Here is a 24,264-nt window from a genome sequence, read left to right on the forward strand (position 1 = left end):
AGTGGGGTTAGCTGTTCCCCCCAGGCTGAGCTACAGAGCATAGTTTGACTTTAGTACTGTTTCTTTAGGAAATATATGTTTAGGAGTGAAAGATGGGTTGACCACCACAAAAGACTTTTTTTATGCATCCATACAGCAGCTCTAGAGCTTTTTTCTCACCATCTGCAAGCTGGATCTTTCTAGGTAGTGGTTTGACTGACTGTCTTCCCTGGAAGTGGTATTATTGAAAGCTCGTTGTGGCCAGAATGAGAGTGTCTTGGGTGTTCTCATAAGCATTCCTCTGTATTCAGATTGGAAAGCATAAATCAGAATTTCTCATCCAGGTTGGGACCGAGACTCTGGCAAAACAGATCTGTGTGCTCAGTAACACAGTTGTAACAGACCCACCCTGAGCCTCAGCCCCATAAAGAGCAACATATTCTTTCTAATTCTAAAAAAACTGGACTCTGGAGGCTGCAGCCCTAATCACCATTGTATTGCCATGGGTGATGCCTGAGGGTATGGCTGTAGTGGTGTAGTTTGGGGGTTGTCATGTGGAGGTGACCAGGTCAGGAGCTGTTCTGTGCTCTCAGGATGTTCTCTGTAGGTCGGTGCTGCTCCGAGGTGAAGCCCCAGCAAAGTCTGTGCGTCGCTCCTGCTCAGAGCTTTCGTTGAATTAAACAATGAAGGGATGAATGTCCCCTCATCTGAGTTGGTGCATAACGGTCACCCCAAGTGCTCAGCTGTTTATTATTGAAGTTGCATCACAAGTAATGGCTTGGGAAGCATCTCCCTGAACTCCCAGCGGGCTCCGCTCGTCTCCCAACACCCAATGTTTGTCTTGGGGTTACTAACTGCCAACCTCCAAGGGTGTTTACTCTGCTGAAAGCAGAGGAGTCTGGTAGATATTGTGCTGCAGTCACTAAGTAGGCATCTGAATGAGCTTCTAAAAATAGCTTATCCCTTTCCAAGAAAATGAGGTGGTGTCTAACTGGGACCAAGCCCAAGATGGGGAGTGGGAAGTACAGCACTGGTCAGGTGACTCTATTGTAAAATAAAATTTTTCAGGTGCTGATTGGAGCGGCTGCATTGCTGGTTTAGTGCTGGTGACAGTCCCATGCAACTGTACAGATCCATAGTGGTATGGTTTATACTGTTACTCCTCGGACAGAGATCAGAACATCAGTTAGTGTCTGCAGGATAGTTTCTCCTTTGAAGGTGGATTTTCCTCTGAGATCTTTAATTGGAAAGTGTTTGAAAAGTAATACTGCTCAAGAGCATTGTGATAAATATTTGCTTGCAACTTCTCTGTTCTTTGGTAGCTGGGTTACTTCAGGAAAAGTCCTCCTTCATCTGTGCACAACTCTGAGGTTGAACCCGGTTGGGATAGTGCAACGTTTGAGTGGGAGATGTACATGGAAGCTGTGTAGCCCACAGAGAGATCATCCCATGCTTACTTGGTTAGTCTTCATGTCTGGCACGAGGCAAGCCTTCCCTCATCCTTTAATTTATCATCCTGAGTGGCCTTTTTTGCATTGCATTATTCTTTTCCAGGTAAATGAGGCCACGTTCAAAATCTTTACGGTTTTTAATCACTCTCCATCTGTCATGTTTATAGTCATTTCTGAAAAACTGGAAGGAGGCTGTTCTGCCTAGTTTGCCTCAAAGCTGCATTTTGGCATGTGATGGCCAACTGGATGGTTTAGCCTGGCACATACTTAGTGGTACTTAGTGGCTTTCTTGATCTTCTCTGACAGGTCACAGGGTTGCCTTCTCAGGTAGTGACAGCAACCGTTTTGAGGTCACCAATACACTCAGGAATGTCACCGAACAAGCAAACACAAGTGACATATTGGTCATACTACTTGTGGTTGTAAATGAAGCAAAAGTGACCGTTTTGTGGAAGGAGCCTTTTTGCTGTAGACACTTCTGGTGACTGCTTGGTAAGAAATGGAAAAAATTATCATTCCCAGGCTATTGGGCCAAAACCAGAATTAATGTATCCCACTGGAAAAGTAAGATAACAGAGCTCAGTTTGAAAATAATGCAAGTTCTAATAGTGGATTATGGCAGGTGATTGTCAAGAATATGGCGAGTACTGGTTTAGTAGTCAGAGATAAAATAATAATGACTGTAGGACCCAGAATAACAAAATGAAGAAAAGATCTGTAGCAGCCACAGGAACTTGGAGGCCAGTGCGAGTCAGGAAATTGCACAGGGTGAGCAGCTGATCCTGTAGTGTTTCTAAACCTGACTGTTCTTAGGTACTTGTTGTTTCTCTGTGCCTTCTCTGGGTTTCAGCCCACACCTGTCTCTGCTGCCAGCCTCTCCCCCTGTCAGGGCTGGGGACCCCTTCCCTGCCCACGCCCACAAAGGCAGTGCTGCTCCGCACAGCAGTGTTTACATCCTGCTGTAGCCCACGTGCTCTGGAGCAGCAGGCAGGCGTGACGGGCCGTGTATCTGCAGTGCTGGGAGCGGGCAGCTGGGCACTCCCACAGCTGCTCTTGCTCTGGTTGCAGTGCTGCAGGACTGAACTTTGGAAGCAGTAGCTTCTCCCTTTCTGGGAATGGCCTTCAGGGGTTCTGTGTGATGCAAGGTGCCTCAGGCAGAAGCAATGTCTTGTGGCATCATTTTATTTCTTTTATGCTGCTTTATCATTGCTTTTTCTGGTTTTCATGTCATCTTTGCTGCAAGTGCAAAGAGCAGATAGGCAGCAGGGATGGGAGGAGGGACAGGGCCACCCCGTGCTCCAGCAGGTGTATGTGCTGGTGATGGCTTACAGCGATTAACTGCAGCCCAAGGGGGTACATGATGTATTTAACTGGCCAGAGCATTATCTGCATTGAGAACCTGGATGTCCACCTGGTCAGAGCATACCGTGTTTGAATTGTTTACACTGGGACTCATCAGACACAAACCAGGCAGAAAATTTTGAGAAATACTTTGGTCTAAAGCCTTGCTGCTTTTCATCACATCGTGACTCTCCTGTAGACGCAGGTGCGGGTCTGCCAGACTGCAGTGTCAGTAGCTGAGATGCTCTTCCTGATCTTCCCTGTAAGTAGATGAAGTAGGAATTCCGTGTAAATAAGATGAGGCAGAACACAAAGAAATGGTGTTACTTCTTTGTGCAGCTCACCTTGTCCTTTCACAGTCTTGTCCCTTTTCACTTGCAGGATACTGTTCTTGCAGTGCCTGCCCTTCTCAAAGCTTAGTGGCCACATTACACAGTGCTTTGAAAAAGAGAGCAACAAGTGGCATCTCTGTTTCCAAAGTTCATAGGAAAGTTAAGACTGGCCAACATAAATACTTGAGGTGAAAATGGATTAGGAAAGGTGGAATGACATATAAACAAAAAGATGTCACCACACATTTGGGTGGCCCATGAACTGGATTGATGCTTACAGACTCCCTGACACACCTGCCTCAGTGGGGACAGCGAGCCTTTAACCTCATGCCTCTTTCAGAGGGAGGAGCTTCCCAGCAGGTCAGGTTTTCGTCAGTGAATTAAAAAGAGAGGATTTGCATAAGTTTGCAGGAAGTTTGGCTACATTTGTACTAGAATAATACGCACAGAAACATTTCTTTTGCTGGAATGTGTCTTTAGGGTGGTTTGAATAATAGCTTACAGGAGGAAAGCTTTGTTGTTTGATATGAGCAGCAGATTTTATGCATTAAGGGTTTGTTTCTGTATATATTTGGCCTTTGTTTTCCTGTAACTCTTTTTGGTTGTTCCATAGCTGTAAACTGTAGTTGCTGTATATGTGTATATGAAAGTTTTATTTCCTTTTTAGCAATTGTTTGTTAGAAGAAAAAATGCCAGTATCTTTTTGGGGGAAGGAAAATCCTCTAGAATCCTTTTGTGCTTCAATCACAGTGGAGTTCATTTCAACATTAATATCCACGTCCTCAAACTTCCATCCTCTTTCTCATTGCAGGATGAACAGTTTTTAGGTTTTGGTTCAGATGAAGAAGTCAAAGTACGAAGTCCCACCAGGTCCCCCACAGGTAAGTTCAAGTTGCAGGATTGGGTGTTGACTTTCTGTTTTCTTTTGTGATAGTTTTGCTGTGCCTCCCCTGTTTATTCCACCAAATCTCATCCACCATAAAAGCCACACCAGTCTTTAGATTCAGTGCAGTTAGTTTTGGATTCTCTGTGTCTGATCTGTAAAGGAACAGGGAAACTTTGAGTAAAAGAGTTATACCGATAAACCAGTATTTGAAACCTCATGTCAGTGTTCTGGAGAGGCAGCTATTTAACAGTAACGGTCTGAAACTGGTTTGGCTATTTCAGAATCTTTCAGTAGACTCCTTGTTGCCTTATTGTCAATAAATGCTCTCACCAGAGCACTCTGCTCTGCCACCATAATCATCTGCTCAGCTTGGCCTCAACAGCAAACTGTGGTGGAGCGCCTTGCTAGCACAAGGGCAGATCCAGAACTGAAATAGCTGGGCTTGGTGAGGGTGCAGTGAAATGCATTGATCAAGGTGAGTAATCAAGTCTTGTGCTTGACGGCTCCAAGTCAATGCCAAGTATTAACTGTGCTTCAAAACTAAAACCAGTGTTTTGCAAATTGTCTTGTATCAGCCTCCTGTTGGTCTTGCTCTCTTGACCTCTCCCTTAGCAGTGCAGATGGATGGCACTTGAAAAGAAGGATTTTTTTTCCTTTCAACCAGCTGTGCTCTGTTTAAAAAAAAAATTAATGTGTTTAAAAGGTGGCATGTGCCCTTGAGAATTATTCCCAACATGAGGTTGGTACTGGGCTTGTGCCATTGCATATGTAGTTGTTGGGAAAAGACAAACTTGCATTTTTAAACAAGTTATCTGTGTGGTATTTTATGTGGGAAGAGAGGTTTGTTGGGAAGTACACTACATGTACTCTATACATGTAGTGATAAAACTATTTTTATTTGTTGATTATCTGAAGCATTTTGGCAACGTATGGGCAGCATGACTGATACTGAGTATATACTTGTGTGACCTGGGTAGTGCTTATCCCACACTTGGAGAAATTTAATATGTTCCCTGCATTCTCTACTTCCCTCTCAGTTAAATCTAGTCCACGGAAACCTCGTGGGAGGCCCCGGAGCAGTTCTGACCGAAGTTCAGCTGTACTGTCAGACTCTTCGTCAGTGTGTTCCCCTTCAAGCAAATCTGAAACCACATCCATGGAGAAAGTAAAGAAGAAGGAGTCAAAGAGTGGGGAAAAAAGACGAGGAAGACCTCCAACACTTACAAGTGTGAAGTTCAAATTGTCACAGGAGAAGGACACATCGGACACTCAGAAGGGCAGCAAAGAAGAAAAAGAGAGTCTGAAAAAAATCAAGAGATCACCATCCACTACATTTCAGCAAGCAACTAAAATCAAGAAATTAAGAACTAGTAAGCTTTCCCCACTGAAATCTAAATTTAAGCCTGGGGCAAAACTTCAGATTGGGAGGAAGAGTGTTCAGATTGTGCGCAGGAGAGGCAGGCCACCGTCCTCTGAACGTTTAAAGACTTCCTCAACTTTAGTCATAAACTCTCAGCTGGAGAAGCCCCAGAGGATTCGCAAAGAAAAGGATGGCACACCACCTCTCACAAAGGAAGAGAAGGCTGCTATCAGACAGAGTCCACGCAGGATTAAACCCGTTAGGATTATACCTTCCACCAAGAGGACGGATGCTGCGATTGCTAAGCAACTCTTGCAGAGGGCTAAAAAGGGAGCACAAAAAAAGATTGAGAAAGAAGCAGCCAAACTGCAGGGCAGGAAGGGGAGAACCCAGCTCAAAAATATTCGACAGTTCATCATGCCAGTTGTGAGTGCGATCTCTTCACGGATTATCAAAACACCCAAACGGTTTATTGAGGATGAAGACTACGATCCTCCTATTAAAATATCCAGACTAGAATCCACACCAAACAGCAGGTTTAGCGCTACATCTTGTGGCTCCAGTGAAAAGTCCAGCGCTGCTTCTCAGCATTCGTCTCAGATGTCTTCAGATTCCTCACGGTCCAGCAGCCCCAGCGTGGATACATCTACAGACTCCCAGGCTTCTGAGGAGATGCAGATGCTTTCTGAGGAGCGAAGCAATACTCCAGAAGTTCACACTCCCCTGCCTGTTTCTCAGTCCCCTGAAAATGATAACGGTGATAGGAGAAACAGAAGGTTTTCGATAACAGAAAGAAGTTTTGGCCAGAGGACTGCAAAAAAGCTGTCAGCCTTACCAAGCGTGCCGCAGCAGCAGTCCTCCTCCTCTCCTCCTCCCCCTTTGCTCACTCCCCCGCCACCGCTGCAGCCTGCTTCAAGCATCTCAGACCATACCCCTTGGCTTATGCCTCCAACCATACCGTTAGCCTCACCCTTTCTCCCTGCTTCTGCTGCGCCAATGCAAGAGAAGCGAAAGTCGATTCTGCGAGAGCCAACATTTAGGTGGACCTCCCTGAAACATTCCAGGTCAGAGCCACAGTACTTCTCATCAGCAAAGTATGCCAAAGAGGGTCTTATTCGCAAACCGATATTTGATAACTTCAGACCCCCGCCGCTGACACCGGAGGACGTTGGCTTTGCATCTGGCTTCTCAACACCAGGTGCGACAGCTCCCACTCGTCTCTTTTCACTGCACTCTGGAGCCAGGTTTGATATGCACAAGAGGAGTCCTCTGCTGCGAGCACCACGATTCACGCCAAGTGAGGCCCACTCCCGGATCTTCGAGTCTGTAACCTTGCCCTCATCAGTCGGTCGCGCCACTACAGGGACCTCTGCCACAGGCACGTCCTCTCGGAGACGGAAGAGGAAAGCGTTCAGCCCCATCCGATCAGAACCCAGATCTCCTTCGCACTCCATGAGGACGAGGAGCGGAAGGCTTAGTACCTCTGACCTGACAACTCTCACCCCACAGTCTTCTGTCTCTTCCTCATTAACTAGTATTTCAGTTAGTTCTCTTGCCACTAGTGCCTTAAATTCAACTTTTACTTTTCCCTCCCATTCCCTATCACAGTCTGGGGAATCAGCAGAAAGAAGCCAGAGACCAAGGAAGCAGACAAGCACTCCAGCAGAGCCTTTCTCATCTGGTAGCCCTACTCCTCTCTTCCCCTGGTTCACATCAAGTCCCCAGACAGAGAGAGGCAAAAACAAGGACAGGGCAGCAGAAGAACTCTCCAAAGATAAAGATGCTGACAAAGGCCTGGAGAAGGACAAGAACAGAGAGAAAGACAGAGAGAGAGAAAAGGAGAACAAACGGGAGTCAAGGAAAGAGAAAAGGAGAAAAGGGTCAGAAATACAGAGTAGCGCTGCTTTGTTTCCTGTAGGTAAAATGCCCAAAGAAAAAGCCAGTGAAGATGCTGCAGCATCATCGTCTGCCAAAAAAACTGCCGGGCGGAAGAAGTCTACAGCAGTAGATCCCGTGACAGACATTTCCACTGCTGCTCTGGTAGATATGGCAGCTGTCAAAACCAAAACATCCAAGAAAGGTAGAGGGGGGCTGGACAAATCAGACCTGGACCTCAGCCCCACCGTGCCATCTTTGGAGAAGGAAAAAGCTCTGCGTCTTTCTGCTCCTTCATCAAGCACTGTTAAACATTCTGCTTCCTCCATCAGTTCAATGTTGGCTCAAGCAGACAAACTGCCAATGACTGACAAGAGGGTAGCCAGTCTTCTGAAAAAGGCAAAAGCCCAGCTGTACAAGATTGAGAAGAGCAAGTCCCTCAAACAAGCAGATCAGCCAAAAGCACAGGTATTCCTTTTTCCAAGTTGGGTTTTTTGCTAGAGTGCATCTTACTTTGAACTTGTCCTGAAAGTCACAAGTAGCTTTTGTATACTGAGCGTGAAGAATTAATGTGCCAAGCTAAGCAGCTGTTAGTGCAACAGATGGCAAACGACGCGAAAATAAGGAGTCCTGGGCAGAAGCTGAGGGGAAGAGGGAGCTGCTGTGTAGTCAGCTCAGAGGGGAGCTGCATGCATTTTGGAGACCAGTACAGCATAGCTGCTTATTGGGTTTCTCTGAATAAATCTAAGCAAAGCAATTATCTAGAGCAGTACTTGCTCTGAAAAGTGTGGTTCCAGCAAAATGCAGTGTCTGTCTTGGCCTCGATGTTTCTCGGGGACCCTCCTCGAGTGTAAAGCTGGCTTCTGAAGAGAAAGTTGTTCCTTGATCTTTCTCTCTGTTTTTTAACTTTATGCAGTGATCTCTGACTTATGGAAGGGAGGAAAATCCATTGGAATTTTGCATGTGATTTGGGGGACTGTTTCCTACCACTTTCCTCTTTTCCCTCTTCCCCACCCCAAAACCACCCTTTTCTGCAGTCCTCTTTACCTGCCAGAAAGGGAGGTGAGATACGTTTTCAGGGAACACTTTTTATTTAAATTTTTGCTTTTTGTAGCGGCACTAGTGTTGAAAATCACTAGTACATACTTCAAATAGAGAAGCCTTCAGCTGTTTGTTTCTGAAATGAAGACGCCCATGCATCTGTATGACTGGCCTGGTATAGCAGAATCCCAGATTCTCACAGTTGCTTGTTTGGGACAGTTCTTTCAGTGGGAGAGATTCCAGAATCTTAGGAAAACATGGAAAATTGCACTAAAATGCTCCATTTGTTTAGCACCTCAGTAAACCCAACCTCCTCATCTGAAACATCAGCAGGTGCAAAGCTCTCAGCCTCATCTACTACTGGCTTCTGCTGGATCAGTCAGCACCAGGCGCCGCTTCAGTTCCAGTGGACTCTTGATTTTTTTATGTCGGTGTCTTGGTAACATGGCTTCATGAGCAAGTTGGCTTTCCTGTAGTGGATAGAGACTTACCTTGTAGTTCTAATTGAGTCAAACCTTTTGTTCTCTTGCATTTATCCTTTCTTGGATAACTGAGGCTCAGAAGGCAGAGTCTTTGTTTTTATCTTGATTCTTACAAAATGCAAGCTAAGATATAATTTGCTTAGAAGTTTCCATTACATGTTTCTCAGCCTCATTTTGGTAACTTTCTTAGGAATACTGTCTGCTCTCATGTTCTGAAATCTAGGGGCAAGAGAGTGATTCATCAGAAACGTCAGTCCGAGGACCACGAATAAAACATGTGTGCAGGAGAGCAGCTGTTGCACTGGGCCGCAAGCGAGCAGTGTTTCCTGATGACATGCCCACTCTGAGTGCCTTACCGTGGGAAGAGCGGGAGAAGATACTGTCTTCCATGGGGAATGATGGTGAGTTAGGATTTCTAGTTTTCATCTGTGGGTCCATACAGAGTCAGCTTCTATTGACTGCTTAAAATGAGGACTTCAAGTGATTAACAAGGGAAAGTATGTTAAAGATCTCTGGGCTCTCTGTTACAGTGCCACTCAAACAGGGTTAATCCTTTAAGCTATTAGGAACTGTGTTAAATACGTGTGTTCTGCACCAAACCTGTGTCCTGCTGAGGGGCGTGTGCACACGTGTATACACAGAATCACATGCATCCGTGTGGCTCTGCAGATGAACTTAGGCTTCATGGGCTTAAATTAGACACTCCTGAAACATTCTTTGACATCAGCAAATTCACATTAGAAATATTCTTTTGGTAGATAAGTCATCGATAGCTGGCTCAGAAGAGGCTGAACCTCTTGCTCCACCTATCAAGCCCATTAAGCCGGTTACCAGAAACAAGGCACAGCAAGAACCTCCGGTGAAGAAGGGCCGGCGCTCCAGGCGCTGCGGGCAGTGTTCGGGCTGTCAGGTTCCAGAGGACTGTGGTGTCTGCACTAACTGTCTAGACAAACCCAAGTTTGGTGGGCGCAATATAAAGAAGCAGTGCTGCAAGTAAGTGTGTCTGGGAGACTGTTGAGCTAATCCGTGCTCGGAGTGGGATAAGTGTACTCACACACAGGGCCAGGAACAGCAGATTTGCCCTGTGTCATGGGCTTGGACTGAGCTTGACCTGGGCTGAAGCTGGATCAAAGCAAGGGACTGTAAACAGTTTGAGACTCTAAACCACAATTCAGAGCTCTTTCTCTGGAGTTCACTTCTGGTTTATTCTCCTCAGTTTGATGAAAGTGGCAGAGTATTGAGAATTGTTCGGTGTGGGATCTGTGGCTTTTGTTAGGCAGTACAGGATTTTGCAAGGAAGGCAATGTGCACGTAAATATTTCTCTTATTTTCCCAAACTGCATTCATGAAGAGCTTGTGTTTTCAAGCTGGTGTTTATTTAGCTTATATACACTTTGTATATCAAAGGTGTCTCTGGATATCATTAAGAAATGCCATTCTTCCTTGATTTCTTCTGTCATTTTTTATACAGATCACTTAGACTGAACCTTTTTGTTTTTTATATTGCTGTATTAAATTGATTTTACCAGACTAGATAATCTATCTGAAAAGGCAGCAGCTAAAGTGGCACCAGTAGATTGTTGTGGTATAAGAGCTATTTATAAAGACTTGCTGTGAGAATTGCTGTGTGAGAACACTCTGCAGACTAGAAGGAGTCTTGCTCTCAGCAGCTTTGCCCGGGCTTTCTGCTGGATTTCAGAGTCACGAGCCCTGCTGCAGGAATGGAGGAGGAAACAAATCCTGGCCCAATCTACAGAAGACAGTATATGCCAAGCATAAGACAAATAGGGAATAAAGTTGAATCAGGTTAGCAAAAGACTTGGTCCCCTAATCCAGTCTCACTCCAAGAGTATTCAGTTTTGTCTGAACAAAAGTAGTGTGTGTATTGGTAATGTTATTTTCAGTTTTTGATGTTGAGTATTTACGGACTGCCCTCTTAATGTCTGCATCTTTGTTCTGATTTCATGACATGTTCTTTCTTTTTAGAATGAGGAAATGTCAGAATCTACAGTGGATGCCTTCAAAAGCTTATCTCCAGAAGCAAGCTAAAGGTAGGCTGAAAGATTTGCCTTGCATATAGCACAAGACAGAAGTTTTAGTTTCGTAGGTTTTGCTCTCTGTGCTGTTGTTGTGGCTACACTGAGCTTATAAAGGTTATTCTGCAGGGTGCCAACCTGCCTGCACTGTTGGTGGCAGGTGCAAGGGGCAGGAGAGATGTGAGTACTGACAGACATTGTACACCCCAGTGTCTCTCACTGGACTGGACTGGTGCTGACTGGACTGGTTCGCTTCCTTCCTTTTGCTTCCTTTTCCTTCCTCGCAAAGTCTGCTCTCAGCTCTGAATCTGTGTTATTGCAGGAGGGTGTTGCTTATTGCTGTTGCAAAATAGGGGCCCAAGGTGTGAGAGAACATGGATTGAAGTATAAGCCAAGTTTATTTTTTGAGTACAGTTTTTTCTTTTGTATGACAGAATGACAAAGTTCTGAATCAAAGTGTCTGTATCCTTGTTTTAAAAGAGCAGCAAATCATTTGAAGTCACACCATTTTGTCTGTGTTGCTTTATCTGTGCTTCTTTTTCTTAGCTGCAAAAAAGAAAGAGAAGAAATCCAAGACAAATGAGAAGAAAGAAAGCCATTCTGGAAAAAACCAGTTGGACTCTGGACAGAAACAAACTCCTCAGGCTGTTGTACCAAGAGAAGACAATTCTGGGAAGAAGAGCAGTGAGCCTGCCCGTAAGCCTGTTGAGGAAAAGCATGAGGATGGGAATTCCTCCGTTTCTGTGTCAGAGCCCAAACAGGTCCCTGCATCTGGTACCAGAAAGACTGGCAAGCAGATGTGTCAGCCAGTCCAGCTCTCTCCTTCTCAGCCACCAAGCTCAGGACCTTTGAAAAAAGAAGCACCTAAACTTAGCACTTCTGAGCCCAAGAAAAAGCAGACTCCCCAACCAGAAATAGGTAAATGGGACTATTTATCCTCGATATGTTTGAGTCCTGTTAAGTAACAATACTGCTAAAAGCTGGTGCATTTTAAATCTGATGAATGCTTTATGGTGTGTTAAAATTTCAGCAGATTATTTTGAAAATTTTGCTTAGAACTGTCTTCCTTTTTATTGAGCCACAGTGTATGTTAGGGCAAGGAGAAAGATGGCTATCCTGGTTGGGACTCTGAGTCTTATAGTTGTGCCAGTCTTGAAGAGTGTTTTCAGTATTGTTAAAGTCTGTCAACTTCCCATTCTGAATGTGAAACCAGGAGGATGTAATCTTTTACTGCAAAAGTATAGTCCACTATTTTATGTAGTGCAGAGCAGCGTGAACAGTCACCAGCCAGGTCGCTCTGGGATTTCTGTGGCTTTGTACCCACAGTGCTCCAGATTGTGAGCAGAGCAAACTCTTCTTGTAGTCTTGCCTCAAAGAGACTGCTCATAGCTGGGGAGGTGCAGCCACAGAAGAAGGTGGAAAAATTCTAGTCTAAAACTCATCGCACATTACCCAGCTGATTTTTTTCCCTTTTCTTCTCTACAGGTGGCTGTTAGTTACTTGAAATACTCATAATTTTTCCCCCCCTTCCTAGGCACAGAACAAAGCAAACAGAAAAAAATTGCTCCCCGTCCAACTTTCCCTGTGAAACAGAAACCAAAAGAAAAGGTGAATACTGTTTTTTATACAGTCAGTAAAATTTCAAGCACCTGGAACTTCTGTCTAGAAAGTAGAACTGTATTGCTTAACTCTTGGCAGGTTTTTTTATTTGGTTCTTAAACATGTTAGATTTCCCTTGTATGTGGCAGTATGTGGACAGCAAAAAACGTGGCCTATGCCTAAGATTCAGTTCAGATGTTATTTTGTAGATTTGTGTGTTGGAGGGTGGAGGCTAGCTTTTCCATAAAATATGCAACTGCCTTTGTCTCAGAAATAGCTCGATCGTGGAAAAAAACTATTGTCTTGTGTAAACCTGAGGGAGAAGTGAGTAGAGCCTGTTTATACCCAGAGTTGCCCCACTGCAGCAAAACACCAGCCCATGCTCTGATGAGAGAACAGTGTGATGGTAGAGCACATGGAATTAGGACTGTAATTGCATATGGAATGCTCTTAGGGAATGGTTTGTAGAATGGTCACTTCCCTGCAGCTTTGTAACACTTGTTAATTTTGTGCTGCTTTGGGGGTTTGTGAATTATTACTGGATATAAATGCTGGTTAAGTTGTAACGTCCAGAGTCGGGATTAATGCAGGCTCCTTTGCTTGACCAGGAAAAGCCCCCTCCTCTAAGCAAGCCAGAGAGCAGCACACTGAACTTGCTCAGCACTCTGACTAATGGCAGCAGTTCCAAGCAAAAGCCACCTACAGATGGAGTCCACAGAATCCGAGTGGATTTCAAGGTAGAGGACAACATGTTTTAAGTATTTGAATCTCCCTTGGCTCTAGACACTGGAACTAGAGTCCTCTGAAAGTGCTGGCAGTAATTGCTGAGTTTGTGTGTCTGGTACCTTTCAGAGGGAACTGCAAAATAGGAGCCTCATGACAAGTCACTTGGTTGATTCTTAAAAGCTTGTTATGCCTTTTTTTTCTTATAATTAGAGTACTGGATGAAGAGACACTTAAAGCTTTAAAACCTTAACTGTCAATGTGTGAGGATGAGCAAGAATTTGAGGTTTATGAAGAATTATTCCATTAAGATGGAACTTTAAAACCTTACCACAACTTGAGCCAACAAGATTTGGGGAAAATGTTAGTAACTTGTAATTCACAACGTTTGGGGTATATCTGGGGTTTTAAAATGATAAATCATGTACATTTTTGAACAACAGTGTTGAAATAATAATAAAAATTAATATTTTCCTAATAATTTTTCAGTCCATCTATAAGTGTTGATACTGGAGATCATAGTGAGATCTCATAAGTGTTTATACAAATATGGAGCTTTAATAAAGTATAATTCTTTTGAAATTTCACTTTTAGTAATACTCGTGCAATTGTGAAAAGCATTGTCCTGTTCCTTAGGTTTGCTTTCCCTAGAAGGAAGGCTCTAGCATGCCACTGAGCGCTCTCGGCAGGAACAGCGCCGAGGTGTGACTCTCCCAGAATACACTGTAAAGTAGACTGAGGTAGACGTTCAAATTATTTCAGTTTGAGACATCTTAATCACAGGCCCAGAACCAAGCAGTCGCGTGAGCAATTTGTACTGATGTTGTATTGCCTTGTTCTGCATGGTGATGTGTCCTTTTGTACTTTCAGGAGGACTGTGAAGTGGAGAATGTTTGGGAGATGGGTGGGTTAGGCATCGTCACCTCGGTACCTATTACTCCCAGGGTGGTGTGTTTTCTCTGTGCCAGCAGTGGACATGTGGAGGTAAAGCATTGTATTCTGCTGTTGATGACTTAATTGCAGCACTGTATTGTTACAAAAATAAATAAATAAAAATTATAATTACCTTAATCCAGAAGAAATTAAAATAATACCTGTAAATCTGTCCTTGCTAGAATTTGTCCCAAGATACTAACGGGCAAGGTATTTAAAATCAGTTTGGAAACTTCAAGGGTGCTTTTTTTGGAGGCGTATGAGTTGTGAAGAACAGCATATTTGAGAGCACCCATGTCTCTAAATTTGGGAACTCACATCTGGTGTTAAGCAGGAGCTTTGCTCTCTTTTAACCTGAAATAAGAAGGACTGCCCAATGGTGCTAAAGGGTTTTAGGCAGCACTGACTTTTCCAGGTGCGTCTGTATCTGCCGAGAGCTGCAAACTGTTACAGAAACATGACTGGAAAGGTTCTGGCGCTGCCTAAGGAGCTGGATTGAGATGTGTTAAATGCATTTCCAGGTGTAGATAGGTGCCTTCTCAGCATCTCCAGACCAGCTGACCTGGGAAAGTGGTGCTAGTGCTCTAGGAGGGCCTGGGTTCTGATGATTGGGCAGGGGAAAAGGGGGTTAAGTTCTGGATGTGGACATCAGTGCACTTGAGGTCCATGAAGGCCCTGTGGGGCATGGAGCCATCCCCTTCTTAGTCAGGGGCCCCCAGGGGACAAATGATTCCCACGTTCCCTGTGAGCCTACGGTGTCTGTGCCCTGAGGATGATTGTTTTTCTGATACGACCAGCCTTGGACAGAATACAGAGAAATTAGAAGAGCTTTGTAATGGCAAAGTGGACTGAACGGAGGGAGAGACTCTCTTTGCTCTGCATGTCCCTACTTCACGCACCAAGTGTGTCTTCTGGTGCAGTTGGCTTGTAATACAGGGAGGAAGCGAGGGAGGGAGATCCTGAAGAACCCTATAGGCCTTTGTCAATGCTCAAAGCACTTAGTTAACAGGTACCAAGACTCCCAGTGGGCGTGAGGTGTCCAGTCGGTGTTTAGGTTACCTGAAATACACAGTTTCCCTCCTAAAATCTTGTCCTGTCAGTTGTAAAGCAGAATTCAAAATAGTTCGGAGCACAAGGGGGCTGGTTTGGGAACATGGAGCAGCTTCTGCTTTGCTAAAACCTGCCTCTCCCCCCTTGCAGTTTGTATATTGCCAGGTCTGCTGTGAGCCCTTCCACAAATTCTGCCTGGAGGAGAGCGAGCGGCCCCAGGAAGACCAGCTGGAGAACTGGTGCTGCCGTCGCTGCAAGTTCTGCCACGTCTGTGGGAGACAGCACCAGGCCACCAAGGTACCCCAAAACCACTGGGAGACTGAGCAGCACCCCCACTGCTCCCAGGGCTCCTCTCGCTCCGGAGGGCGGCCAGCAAGCATGTGCCAGGAGCAGAGTCTCTGTGCGCTGGGGAGGAGGCCTCTTGAGTTGCTCCATTGCAGCTTCTTTCTCATGACCTGAGTGGGGGGATCCAATCAAAAATGGCAAAGTCCAGAATTTTGCATCCCTTTGCAGGGTGTCTGTACTAATGCTTTTTTTCCTTATTCTTGTAGCAGTTGCTGGAGTGTAACAAGTGCCGAAACAGCTATCACCCTGAGTGCCTGGGCCCAAACTACCCAACAAAACCCACCAAGAAAAAGAAAGTTTGGGTGAGGGATTTTAATTTCTTTTTTGGGTAATTCATTTGTTGACTGATGGTAATGCCATGGAGCAGAGCTCTGCAGGTGATTTCCTCTGATGCAGTTCCTCATCTCTTCAAGGCAAGGTGCCTATTGCATCAGAAAGAACATTTGGAAATAGATAGTGAGGTGGTTGGTTGATGTTTGAAGAAAGCAGAATTTTTAAAGAGATTACCCCTTTTTTCAGTTGTAGTAAGTCATAAGATCATAGTGAGTTTTTTGATCATAGTCTCATAACATGGAAGAAGGTCTTTAAAATGGAAGCATTTACCTTGTTAACAAACCCATTGATACTGGTATTGAGAGACAATTTGGATTAATGTGCTAATTTGTGTCTTTCAGGCTTTTGTTCTAAACAAGCGCCTGTAGTGTATTTGCTTCTAAGACTTCGTATGTGTTTCCTTCTACAATATACAGAGTTTAAAAACTGTTAAAATAGGACTTTATGTTTTAGATCAGAAGAACTGCCACAACTACGTGTGTTTTATGTGAGGGAAAGGTGATATTTTCTTCAGTGCAAATATGAAGGACAAAAAAACTATACTGTGATTTGGTGTCATGTTTTTTCTTGTTGCATTATCACCATCTTACCATAAAGGAAATGAGCTCGGTTCTTTTCAGTGAAAGTTTCAGCATTTAAAACTCCTTGTTCTGTTGGGTAACATCTCTGCACTTATGAAATAATAAAAATTATGAAATGTGTTGAAAGCACAGAAACTGCTGGATAAAAGCAAGTAATTCTTGCCAAATGAATTCATTTTCCAGATATGTACCAAGTGTGTTCGCTGCAAGAGCTGTGGATCAACAACACCAGGCAAAGGGTGGGATGCACAGTGGTCTCATGACTTCTCCCTGTGTCATGATTGTGCCAAACTCTTTGCTAAAGGTACATAAAGTTGTGATTCTTTACAGCAGGAGCTTCCTCAGCTGCTTGGTTTTGAATCAGCCAGTGTGAGTGGGCAGAGGGCCAGCGTGGCACCTGAGCTTGGCACGGTCCAGCCAGCAGTGCAGGCTGGTTATGGTCGAGCCTGAAAGCACACGTAATAGTTCAAAGCCAGGATCTTAGGTTGTGCAGTGGCTCACCGAAGTCACCACTGCTTTAAGTTTGGGGCTTTCAGCATGTAAACACTCTGCCATATAAAGGAATTATTGCACACTTGTTGCCCCAGAGTTTCAAGTAGCAGTTGAGGTGAGGAAAAGACATTTTAAAATACTTTTGACTTAAAAGCAATTTAAAAGCAAAATTTCTATTGTAAAGTGGTTGTTCCTTGTGTTAGTTGCTGTACACGATGCCTTTGTACCTCAGAGGGCATTCTGGGGAAAAATCTTGAAACAGAAAGTTTCTAATGTTCCACCTAATTTCTTGCCTATGTGTCATCTTTGTCCTTTCATTTTGCTCTTGAATATAGTATTTTGTTAGTCTCGCCCTGCCCAAAAAATGGCTGCCCAGCCATGGAATTCTTAAGTAGTTGTTGGCCTTCCAAAGTTATTTTTTGTAGCCTCATAATAGTAGAGGGGACTGTGCTGGCAGTTTACTGGGAGGGGTGTTCAGAGCTGCTTTCTTTTTAAGTAACCAGTGAGTAACCACACAGCCTTTAAGGTGTGTTTGGCACCCAAACTTCTGATAAGATCCCATTTTGTTTGCAGGAAATTTTTGTCCTCTCTGTGACAAATGCTACGATGATGATGACTACGAGAGCAAGATGATGCAGTGTGGGAAATGCGACCGCTGGGTCCACTCCAAATGTGAAAACCTTTCGGGTAAGGAAAACCTCATCCTCTCAGTACTGAAAAACATGGGGCAGTGATTAGACCAAAGCAATCAAGTCTTGGACCTTTCTACTAGAGTGTTACTTTAACATGCTCACCTGTTGTGACCTACCTGAAAAATACCTGTAGAGTGACAACAGGTAAACCAGTGCTAATACCAATGACATCCTGAAAGCACAGGACTTTCCTCAAAGGCATTGTCCCTCAATTAGCTGTACAAGGGGCTTTTGTTACGTGAAAAGTGTTTCAGTTAGGCAGGAAGTGCAGGGCAGGGATTTTTCCCTGTATCCTTCAGTAAAGCAGTTCAGATGGTTATCTTGTCTTCTTTTGTCTCCAGATGAAATGTATGAGATACTCTCCAACTTGCCCGAGAGTGTTGCGTACACCTGCATTAACTGTACGGAGCAGCATCCTGCAGAATGGCGTCTGGCACTGGAAAAGGAGCTGCAGATTTCCTTGAAGCAGGTTTTAACAGCCCTGTTGAATTCCAGAACTACCAGCCACTTACTGCGGTATCGACAGGTAAGCTGGGGCCTGTGCCCTGTTGGTGTTACTCTGACTTGAAGTGTACGTGGAACTCAGTTGAGTTGTTGAGGTGTTGCTGTGCCTCAAACTGCAGAAGTGTCTGCATCGTACTTGGAACAACGTGTGCTGTGATTTATTTCTATTTTTTCTGTCTTTTGTTGATTCCTTTGGAAGCAGAGAAGTGGGTATCTGTGATACAACTTCTGAAGCTGAAAGAAAAATAGGGTAAAGTTCTTCAAGGAATGGGAGGATTTAGCTCTGTGATGGTGAAGGTGCTTTTCTGACTGAAGAACAGGATCTTTGTCTTGAAATAACGCATTCAGAAATAAGACTTCTGAGCAATGAGTCTGATCCTTACGCCTGATGGCTCTGTCCTGCTGTGCACCTTACAGGTCTCAGCAGAAAGCTGGTTAAGAGCTTTTCATTGTTGCCCCTACATTTCGGACAGAAATTCAGAACTTTGGTCTCCTTTCCTTCACATTAGCGAGAATCTTTGGGCCAATAAATGTGCTTGAGAGTGTATCTTCAGGAGTAGCTGCATTTCAGTAGTCAACATCTCTCTGTCTCGTTGCTGGTGTTCACAGGCAGCAAAACCACCTGATTTAAATCCTGAGACAGAAGAGAGTATCCCATCCAGAAGCTCTCCTGAGGGTCCCGATCCTCCTGTTCTAACAGAAGTCAGTAAACAGGAGGAGCAGCAACCTCTGGATCTGGAAGGAGTGAAAAGGAAAATGGATCAAGGAGGTTATACTTCTGTGGTATGTCAAAGTTATCATGTTCCACTCTGTTACTAGACACTGTGAATTGCTTCATCACCTATGGTGTTCATAACTGATGAGTTTAAGCCTTTTCTTTAGGAGCAAGGAAGTGGGTTATCATGCTGCTAAAAATCTGGCTGATGCTGGTTAATATTGGTCCAGACACAAGTAATTGACGCTTTTGTGGGGCTCTCTGTAGCCAGCAGTGGTACTTGGTTATACCCCATCTGCTCTTAGTCAGACATTTATGTAGATAAAAGCAGGACAGGTCATTCTGAACATGCAAATTCTGACTGAAGGCCTGGCCAAATAGCCCTGCTGCAGTTGGTTAGCTGGAAACTAAAGCTTCATGGTTCAGTTCTCTTTGCAGAGAGCAGCCTTTTCCTCTTTTTTTCCTACAAAATTTTTAATCTTGGGGAACATTGTATATTGCAAAGTGGTTGGCAAATGTCCTGGCACCAGATTTTGGTCAAATCCTTGTGAGACAGCTAGTTTAGTGGATTTAAAACCAGTCAGCAGTCAGCTGAAGTGAACAGTTGTGGGTGTAGCAGCTCTGCCAGCCAGTTTACAAATGCAGAGGGCTGCTTGTTTCTTCTCAGCCAAATACCCTTTCTGCTTTTAAGTTGATGCTCTGGTTCAATCTTACAGTTACCTCAAAGTTTACTTGATGCCTTAAAAAATTAGTGGTTGGTATAGCTGTGCAAAAGACAATCCTGTTAATGTGAAGTTTTGTGGATTTCTTACAGTTGGATTTTAGTGATGACATTGTGAAGATAATTCAAGCAGCCATTAATTCTGATGGGGGGCAGCCAGAGATTAAGAAGGCCAACAGCATGGTCAAGTCCTTCTTTATTCGGGTGAGCTGGCCTTCAGTTACTTTGAAATCTGCTTGGTATCCTACCACTGCTTGTTGATGTTGGAGTCCAAAGGGCCACCACATTTAGCCTTGCTTGGGTCTTTCCAGGAATAAAATAATACATTGTCAGAATTGTTAATGTTAATGAAATGTTACTAGTTGTGCATTTACATGTGTATATCTTGGCTGAACGTGTTTGAATTTTTTGGTATGTTGTCCAACTTTTCTCATGGGATGTTGTTTTCCTTTAGCAAATGGAGCGTGTTTTTCCATGGTTCAGTGTAAAAAAGTCCAGATTTTGGGAGCCAAATAAAGTAACAAGCAAGTAAGTAATTGTTCTCTATCTGACTGCAACACCCTGCTGTTTGCCAGCTGGCCAAGCAAAACGTATTGAAAGAGCCTGTTTGTGGGGTTGGAATTTCTGTTTTTCCCTTTTTCTTTTCCTTTTTAGATTTTCCTAAGAAGTTACACAATAATCCCATTCCCGTGTTTTGTACACACTTCCTTGTTTTAAGCAGAGTAACTGAAATTCTTATTTAGAACTAGGTATACTGTGTGTTGGCTTGTCAGTCCTGACCTTCCTTCCCTCTCCTCCTTCTCACACCCCCATTTGGGGTAGCCCTCCTGCATCTGTTACCCTTCAAAGAAGCAGGCAGCCACATCACTAACCTTAAGATGTGACTGGTGGGAGGGCATGCGGGCTGTAGGTAATTAATGGAGTTGTTGCTGGGGGGTGGACGTCAGGTAGGCAGGGCATAAGGTCCCCTGGTGCAGCCAGGTGTGACACTGACTCCTTGCTGCATCTCAGCAGTGGTATGTTGCCGAATGCGGTGCTGCCCCCGTCGCTCGACCATAATTATGCTCAGTGGCAGGAGCGTGAGGAGAACAACCGCACTGAACAGCCCCCTCTGATGAAGAAAATCATTCCAGCTCCAAAACTCAAAGGGCCTGGAGAGCCAGATTCACCAACTCCTCTACATCCTCCTACACCTCCCATCTCTGGTAAGAGAACCAATGTCAAGATTGCCAATCACAAACCCAGAAATGCAGCTGTCTTGGAGACCTCTGTGACCTGAAATCATTCAGAGGCAGTAACATATGAGATGTTTCTGAGCCGAACTTGGACCCAGGAATGCTTTTGCACCCACCTCTTTTCCCCCGGAATGAAGGTTCTGCAGAGGCTGACATCTGCTTTGCTTTCCAAGCTGGCTATTGAAAACTCTTCTACCATGTTCACTTACTGACAATCCCTCCAGATGAATTTTTGCCTCCCTGAATTTCAAGAAAAAATACTGTTCTTTCTTTTAACTCTAAGGCTCTGACGGAAGCAGAGAGGATAGTCCTGAACTGAACCCACCTCCGGATGTGGAAGACAACAGGCAGTGTGCGTTGTGCCTGAAATATGGTGATGACAGTGCTAACGTGAGTATCTGCCCCATGCCTGTCTCTGTAGGACCCCATTTAAGCAGTGCTGTAGATTTGGTGCTGTGGGTAGGCTGGATGGGTTTTGTGAATTGTTGTGTCTTCTAGAGCATCTGAAAAGAACATTTCCTTCTATTCTTCAGGATGCTGGACGTCTTCTCTATATTGGCCAAAACGAATGGACACATGTGAACTGTGCTTTGTGGTCAGCAGAAGTGTTTGAAGATGATGATGGTTCTCTGAAAAACGTGCACATGGCTGTGATCCGGGGAAAGCAGCTGGTGGGTAGAAGTAAAGAACACTTTGTTAAACTTCACGCTGATTTAGAATCACAAGATGGGAGCCCAGCTAAAAGATGCCTTGTGTGCATTTGTTCTTCTCTGTCCTTTCCTTGCAGTTTTTGTTTAACACTATATGTAATAGAACTGACTGAAGGTATTTGGAAAGTTATTTTATCCTTGCTCGGTTCAGAAATATTGTGGAGACCAAGTGGAGCTTGCAAATGTGAGGATTGGATATGAAGCACAAGCAGGAAAGTTTGGGAAAGGCCTGGAAGAACCAGTCCACAAATGAAAAAGTTGTTCCATGTGAGGGATCCTTCTTCCTCTCACCTCCTCCTCCATGTCTCGCTTGTGTGTGTGAGTCACTGTAGTGAAACGGAGTGGCAATGAAGCGGGAGATCAGGCATTACTCTTAACAACTGTCTGTGCCAAAAAAACCCAACTGACAATAGCAATGGTGGTCTGGTTTTAGAAGGGATTAATTTTTTGGTTTTTGTTTTTGCAGCGGTGTGAGTTCTGCCAGAAGTCAGGCGCCACAGTAGGCTGCTGCCTCACTTCCTGTACCAGTAACTATCATTTCATGTGCTCACGAGCCAAGAACTGTGTCTTTCTGGACGATAAGAAAGTTTACTGCCAGAGGCATCGTGACTTGATCAAAGGAGAGGTAAGATTCTTCACTCTCTGCCTCACACTCTGAGGGTGGGGTTAGCCTGTAACTATGAACACTTTTTAGAAGTTTGTGTTGAACGTGTTTCTTGCTAACAAGGGCTGGACCACAGTGCTCTTAAAAAGAAGTCACTAATACAACTGGCCCAGAGAAGTTTGGCAAGTGGTGCTGTGTGGTAGTTCAAAAACCAAAAGACCAAACTGAGCGTCAGTTAGGACAAACTGCGTACCATACATGTGGTGGTTCCTTTAATTAACAAGTGGTTTTGTTGGTTCTTGTTCCAGGTGGTTCCTGAGAATGGGTTTGAAGTTCTTAGGAGAGTTTTTGTGGACTTTGAAGGGATCAGTTTGAGAAGAAAATTTCTTAGTGGCTTGGAACCAGAGAACATCCACATGATGATTGGTATGATCTAGTCTCTGGATACTTGATCCACCTTTGGTGCTGGAATCTGGTTCACAGAACTGTTCCTCTCTCTGCTCAGGTTCAATGACGATAGACTGCTTAGGAATTCTGAATGACCTCTCAGACTGTGAAGATAAGTTGTTTCCCATTGGCTATCAGTGAGTATAAGCTGTTTCAAGAGTTGATGTCTTTCATTATATTTCATGTCAAACAAGCACTGAAGTAACATATGGGAAAATTGACTGTAGCTTTTCCTACACTTCTGAGGAATCTCTGATTAAGCTGGGTGTGCAGTGCATTCTGCCAGGAGGGCTTTGGCCAGTGTAGTTTTGAGAAATGGAAAATTTAGAACAGAAATGAGGTGTACTCAGCTGTTGAGTAAATTGGTTTGTTTGAATTATCTTCCAGGTGCTCCAGGGTGTACTGGAGCACAACAGATGCCAGGAAGCGCTGTGTGTATACCTGCAAAATCATGGAGTGCCGACCTCCGGTCGTAGAACCTGACATCAACAGCACTGTAGAGCATGATGATAATAGAACAATTGCCCATAGCCCAGTTCCCCTTTCAGGTAATCTTTTAAGGACTTCATAGAAGTATATTCTCTGTATGGTATTGCCATAGTGCATCTCCTAAACCAAATCTCTTAAATTTGGACTAGAATCCAATTCAGGCTTCCATGTTACAGCATCTTAAGACTTTAAGCTCCTGGATTTACTGCTAACTTTGAAAACTTGAGCCAAACGAACACTGCTACAGGGATGGTTTCTAGTCTACAACTCAGAGAATTTTCTAGTGATCTAAAATTTCAAACTGTATTTGGAGTGTTGGTGTTGGTCTGTAATACGGGAGTTGTTCAATACAATGTTGAATAGTTATATTGTGCTTCTGTATTTCCAAATTGCTTCCTTGTATCCAAGGGTAAAGCTGTGAAAGATTTTTTAAATGTTTATAGTTGTCGTCATTGTTAACACAGAATCTTAAACTCTATAAATACATGGTGAAATTTCATGTGTAAGCTGAGCAATTGCTACAAGTATTTGAAAACGTTCTTTCAAGAAGAAACCAGACATTATCTGATGTCAGATCTTTGACTTCGTGTTTATTTAACAAATACCCTGATTCTCCAAGTGGAACATGGTAATAGTATATACTTTATCAGATCATAGCTTTTTAGCGTTCAGTGATGGCTTATATTGTTGTTTCTCTTTTTTTCAACAACAGAAATTCTACCAAAAGACACCCGAAATGCACCTGAAATTGTAAACCCACCATCACCAGATCGTCCCTTGCATTCTCAGACCTCTAGTTCCTGTTACTATCCAGTGGTCTCAAAGGGTCCCAGGATCAGGGCGCCAAGTTACCCATCCGCACAGAGGTCTCCTGGCTCTAGGCCGTTACCCTCTGCAGGTATTTCTAGTCCTGTTGACTTTGATTGAGGTTTGTTTTGGAAGTATTTTTGGTTTAGTTCCTGTCTTTCTTGGCTTCTTTCAGGATGGGGTGTTTAGTTTACTGTTTCTAGAGAAAGCAGTGAAATGGCAATAGTTTGAGGAGGGGAAAGTTCTAACAATACACAGTAGAGATGGCCTGCCAAGAAATGCACAACTGAAACAAACATTCCCTTGGGATGAAGAAGAGGCAGCATTTGGGCCATGTAGTAGTAGTGAGCCAAAAGCGCTGTGATACCAGTTAGGGACTTAATATTTCAGTCAGTACTTTTCCAGAGAGAATTGGAAATCTGGTATTGTAATTCAGGAGCTGTTTCTGACTAATGTTTTCTTTCAAACTAATGTTGAACATACACATCTGAAGTTGAGATA

At 44.0% G+C, this 24,264-nt stretch overlaps 1 protein-coding gene across 3 annotated transcripts in view; it reads left to right on the top strand.

Annotated features, from left to right (window-relative positions):
* The window catches only part of KMT2A (lysine methyltransferase 2A), a 42,052-nt gene that overhangs the window by 4,588 nt on the left and 13,200 nt on the right, over positions 1 to 24,264 (top strand). Inside the window, exons 1-26 of one of the 3 annotated variants that reach the window (XM_048328835.1) lie at positions 2,998 to 3,033; positions 3,915 to 3,984; positions 5,027 to 7,692; positions 8,971 to 9,148; positions 9,506 to 9,740; positions 10,734 to 10,798; positions 11,330 to 11,701; positions 12,318 to 12,391; positions 12,991 to 13,119; positions 13,976 to 14,089; positions 15,239 to 15,385; positions 15,640 to 15,735; positions 16,531 to 16,651; positions 17,413 to 17,526; positions 17,873 to 18,057; positions 18,645 to 18,818; positions 19,565 to 19,675; positions 19,926 to 19,999; positions 20,483 to 20,676; positions 20,990 to 21,096; positions 21,240 to 21,377; positions 21,883 to 22,041; positions 22,329 to 22,446; positions 22,526 to 22,604; positions 22,855 to 23,015; positions 23,669 to 23,854. In XM_048328835.1, coding sequence (XP_048184792.1) covers positions 3,013 to 3,033; positions 3,915 to 3,984; positions 5,027 to 7,692; positions 8,971 to 9,148; positions 9,506 to 9,740; positions 10,734 to 10,798; positions 11,330 to 11,701; positions 12,318 to 12,391; positions 12,991 to 13,119; positions 13,976 to 14,089; positions 15,239 to 15,385; positions 15,640 to 15,735; positions 16,531 to 16,651; positions 17,413 to 17,526; positions 17,873 to 18,057; positions 18,645 to 18,818; positions 19,565 to 19,675; positions 19,926 to 19,999; positions 20,483 to 20,676; positions 20,990 to 21,096; positions 21,240 to 21,377; positions 21,883 to 22,041; positions 22,329 to 22,446; positions 22,526 to 22,604; positions 22,855 to 23,015; positions 23,669 to 23,854 — 6,088 coding nt within the window. In that variant the 5' untranslated portion in view covers positions 2,998 to 3,012. Of the gene's footprint in view, positions 1 to 2,997; positions 3,034 to 3,914; positions 3,985 to 5,026; positions 7,693 to 8,970; positions 9,149 to 9,505; positions 9,741 to 10,733; positions 10,799 to 11,329; positions 11,702 to 12,317; positions 12,392 to 12,990; positions 13,120 to 13,975; positions 14,090 to 15,238; positions 15,386 to 15,639; positions 15,736 to 16,530; positions 16,652 to 17,412; positions 17,527 to 17,872; positions 18,058 to 18,644; positions 18,819 to 19,564; positions 19,676 to 19,925; positions 20,000 to 20,482; positions 20,677 to 20,989; positions 21,097 to 21,239; positions 21,378 to 21,882; positions 22,042 to 22,328; positions 22,447 to 22,525; positions 22,605 to 22,854; positions 23,016 to 23,668; positions 23,855 to 24,264 lie in introns of those variants that run through there. The other 2 variants (XM_048328836.1, XM_048328834.1) reach the window with 2 other exon arrangements.

Source organism: Corvus hawaiiensis, chromosome 25, assembly GCF_020740725.1.
Source record: "Corvus hawaiiensis isolate bCorHaw1 chromosome 25, bCorHaw1.pri.cur, whole genome shotgun sequence".
Lineage (NCBI taxonomy): Eukaryota > Metazoa > Chordata > Aves > Passeriformes > Corvidae > Corvus > Corvus hawaiiensis.